At 41.4% G+C, this 4,497-nt stretch overlaps 1 protein-coding gene across 2 annotated transcripts in view; it reads left to right on the top strand.

Moving 5' to 3' along the window:
• SAMD4A (sterile alpha motif domain containing 4A) overlaps positions 1-4,497 on the top strand; it is a 316,896-nt gene that overhangs the window by 282,368 nt on the left and 30,031 nt on the right. For both annotated transcript variants that reach the window (XM_006864624.1, XM_006864623.1), the window contains one exon: positions 3,253-3,577. In XM_006864624.1, the coding sequence (XP_006864686.1) occupies positions 3,253-3,577 (325 nt within the window). The remainder of the gene's footprint in view (positions 1-3,252; positions 3,578-4,497) is intronic.

Here is a 4,497-nt window from a genome sequence, read left to right as displayed (position 1 = left end):
GAGACAAAGTCTGGCCATCCTTGCTTCTAAGGAGCATTCGGGTGTTCTGCTTCCAACACATTTGTTTGTTTGGGCAGTCCATGGTATTTTCCAGGATTCTCTAACAGAACAATTCAAAGGCATCAATTCTTCTAGTTTTCCTTATTCGTTGTCCAACTTTCACATGCTTATGAAGTGTTTGAGAATACCATGGGATGGCTCTTTAACGTTTTAAAGAGGTCTTTTGCAGCAGATTTGCCTACTATAATACGTTGTTTGAACTCTTGACTGCTGCTTCCATGAGCATTGACCCAAGCAAAATGAAGTAAGTCTTTAACAACTTCAATCTTCTCTCAGTATATCAAGTCATCCTCTTCACTTCCAGAAAGCAAGATTGTGTTATCTGCATATCACAGATTGTTAATGTTTCCTCCAGTCCTAATGCCACATTCTTCATATAATCCAGTTTCTCAAATTGTTTGCTCAGCATATAGCTAGAACAAGTATGGTGAAATGAGACTACCTTGGCACACACCTTTCCTGATTTTAAACCACATAGTACCCCATAGTTCTGTTCATGGTTCTGCATAAACAATCAGATGTTCTGAAATTCCCAATTTTCACAATGTTATGCAAAGGTTGTTACGATCAACACAGTCTAATGCCTTTGCACAGTCAATAAAACACAGTTAAACATCTTTCTGATATTCTCTGCTTTTAACCAAGATCCAGCTGATGTCAACAATGATATCCCTAGCTCTGTGACTTGTTCTGAATCTGGTTTAAATTCCTGGCAGCTCCCTGTTGATGTACTGAAGCAATTATCTTAAGCAAAATATTACTTGCATGTGATATTAATGGTATTGTTTGATGATTTCTGTGTTCTGTTGGGTAGCCTTTCTTCAGAATGGGAACCAATATGGATCTCTTCCAGTTGGTTGACTGGATACTTATCTTCCAAATTTCTTGGCATAGACAAGTGAGAGACTCGCACAACATCAGTTTGTTAAAACATTGGTATTCTGTTAATTCCTAGAGCCTTGTTTTTCTCCAGTGTCTTCAATGCAGCGTGAACTAATTCCTTCAATACCACTGGTTCTTGATGATAATGGTACCTGTTGAAATTGATGTGTTTTGTTTTTTGTTTTTTGTTTTTTTTGGGTATGTAATTCTGTGTACTTCTTCCATCTTCTTTGATACTTTCTGTATTGTTGAATATTTTGCCCATGGAATCTTACAATATTATATAAACCAAAGCTTGAATTTTTTTTTCAGCTCTCTCATCTTAAGAAATACTGAGTGTGTCCTGTTTTCCTTTGGCTTTCTAACTCCAGATCTTTGCACATTACATTATAATATTTTACTTTGTCTTCTCAAGCTGTCCTTTGAAATTTTCTGTTCAACCCTTTTACTTCCTTGTTTCATCCATTTGCCTTAACTTCTCTAGGTTCAAGAGCAAGTTTCAGACTCTCTTCTGACATCCATTTTGGTCTTGTCTTTCTTCCCTGTCTTTTCAATGACCTTTTGCTTTCTTTATATGTATAATGTTTTTGATGTCCTCACAATTCCTCTGGTCTTCCTTCATCAGTATCTAATTGTTCTTGAGATTATCTCTCAATTCAGGTGGAATATATTCAAGGTCATGCTTTGACTTTTGTGGAATTTTTTTAATTTTCTTCAGTTCTAGCCTGAAATTGTATGTGAGCAATTGATGGTCTGTTCCACAGTCTGCCCCTGGCTTTGTTTTGGCTGATGATATTAAGCATCTCCATTGTCTCTTCCCACAAATGCAGTCAATTTGATTACTGTATATTCTATCTGTATAGTCTTTTATGTTGTTGGAAAAATGTAATGTATTTGCAGTTAATTCATAGTTAATCTGGTAAAATCATATCATGCAATCTCCAGCATAATTTCTGTCACCAAGGCCATATTTTTCAACTATTGATCCTTCCTCTTTGTTTCAAACTTTTGCTTTCCAATCACCAGTAATTATCAATTCATCTTGAGTTTTGATCTATTTCAAACTGAAGAAGGGGGTGATAGTAATGGTGGTTATGTACCACCAAGTCAGTTCCAACTCACAGCAACCCTTAATAGGGTTTCCAAAGCTGTAATCCTTTATGGGAGCAGAAAGCCTCATCCTTCTCCTGAGGAGTAACTAGTAGATTTGAACTGCTGACCTTGCAGTTAGCAGCCCAGCTCATAATCACTACACTACCAGCGCTCCTTGAAGAAGTTGGTAGAATTTTTAAACTTTATCATCACTGACTTTAGTGATTGGAGCATAAATTTGAATAGTAGTGTTATTAACTTCCTTGTAGGCATATGTATATTATCCTGTCACAGGCAACATTGTACTTCAAGATGGATCTTGAAATGCTCTTTTTGATGATGAATATGACACCTTTCCTCTTCAGCAATGGTTGTTCCTAGCATAGTAAACCATGATTGTCTGATACAAAATAATCAATACCAGTCCATTTCAGTTTACTAATGCCTAGGATATTGATCTATATGTGTTCTATTTCATTTTTTGCAACTTCCAGTTTTCCTAGATTTACATTCCAATTATTAATGGATGCTTGCAATTGTTTCTACTTATTTTGTGTTGTGTTCCATTATCAAATGAAGGTCTCAAAAGCTTTACTCTAACCACATCATTAAAGTTAACTCTACTTTAAGAAGGCAGCTATTCCCCAGTTGTATTTTGAGTGCCTTCCAACTTAAGTTGCTCACCTTCCGGCACTCTTATCAGACAATGTTCACTACTATTCATCAAGTTTTCAGTGACTGACCTTTCAGAAGTGGTCAGCCTCTCCTTCTTTCTAGTTTGTCTTAGTCTAGAAGCCCAGCTGATACCTGTCCACCATGGGTGACCCTGCTGGTATGTAAAATACTGGTGGCATAGCTTTCAGCACCACTAGCACACAAGCCACTGCAATGTGACCAACTGCCAGAAGAGTGGTGGAACTAAAGTATGCATGAATATAAAATATAGAAGTGTATTCTACAGAGATGCTCTGAGGAAACTAGGAAAGAAAATGTATCCAAAGCATTGTGATCATCTCTAGATTGTGAGAATTTCATTATTGCATGTTTGTGTTTTCTATCACTGACCTCTGTTAATATCAGAACAAGTCAAATAAGTTTCCAGAAATGCTATGCTGAAGGAGCCTTAATCCTTACTGGGGTGTGGCTCAAGTCCAGGGAGAAAAACACAGAGGAACCATTGCTGACCCTAATGGGTATCTTCTTCCTCTAACCATACAGGACATCATCGAAGGGGGCAACCTGCGCATCCCACTCCAGGAACTGCACCAGATGATCCTGACGCCCATCAAGGCCTACAGCTCCCCGAGCACCACCCCTGAGGCTCGTCGCCGCGAGCCCCAGGGCCCACACCAGCCTTCTCTGATGGGCCCTGAGAGCCAGCGCCCTGACTGCAAAGAAAGTGGAGGCGCTACAGCCACTACCGCAGCTGGGGCCAGCACTGGGCTGCAACCTCACCAACTGAGCAGCTGTGATGGGGAGCTGGCTGTTGCCCCCCTCCCGGAGGGGGACCTCCCTGGGCAGTTCACGCGTGTCATGGGCAAAGGTAGAGTCTGATGCTGTCTTCCATCCTTAAGTCTTTATGATGTCATTCTTTGGAACTGCAGGTTCCCTAGTGGCTTCCCCGAGGTGCTGATAAACTATTCTCAGGGGAGGAGGTACCATAGCTCCATTGTACAGATAGGAAACTGCAGCTCAGAGAGCTTACGTCATTTGGATTGATGCTCCTATTCTCCAGACCCCCAAAGGCCTGTCCCTTCAGTCATTCCCTCTACCTCCTATGGTGGTGCTCATCTAGTCACTGGACCCTCAAGGAGGGATGTAAGATCAACTCTGATGAAGGTGATTTTAGAATCAAATGATTTTACTCAGTGGCTGGGTGTTTCCCCAATGCAAAGGTGGGGGAGGCGTTGATACCTTTAATCCCCAGCCAGAGATGCCACTGCCCACAGGATGCCAGGCTCTGTTCAGCAGCCTCTCTCCCAGCCACTTGGCAGCATTTTGCACTCTCTGCATTTATAGTCCTCCTTGGGGGTTGATCCACCATACAAAATGCTCTAGTCATGATAGCTTGTGTTTTAATTAGTGAGTACTACATTCCAGGCAGAGTTCTCTGTGCTTTCCCTATGCAGTCAGCGTAATCCTCAAATTACCCCATAGGAGGAACCTGGCGCACACCGCGGATGGCAGGCCTGAGGTGTGAACCTTGTCATCTCTCCACCATCCATCCACACGGTGGCCACTGTATGTTCTTATAAGATCAGAAGAGGCCAAGGTTTCGTTGTAGTAATGGCCCTCTTTTGCTCGTAGTTGATAAAATCCAAACCTAAAGGGCTGCTTTTCATCTGGCCCCTTTTCATCTCCACTGCCCCCACCACCTCCACTTAGTGCTCAAGCCAGACTTGAGAGCTGAGTTTTCCAAAGTTTGCAAGCTTTCTGTACTCTAAAGCTTTGTGCGTATGTTCC

This window comes from Chrysochloris asiatica, unplaced genomic scaffold (assembly GCF_000296735.1).
Source record: "Chrysochloris asiatica unplaced genomic scaffold, ChrAsi1.0 scaffold00067, whole genome shotgun sequence".
Classification (NCBI taxonomy): Eukaryota; Metazoa; Chordata; class Mammalia; order Afrosoricida; family Chrysochloridae; genus Chrysochloris; species Chrysochloris asiatica.
Note: the sequence above shows the minus strand (reverse complement) of the source record. Positions and strands in the feature narration are given on the sequence as shown.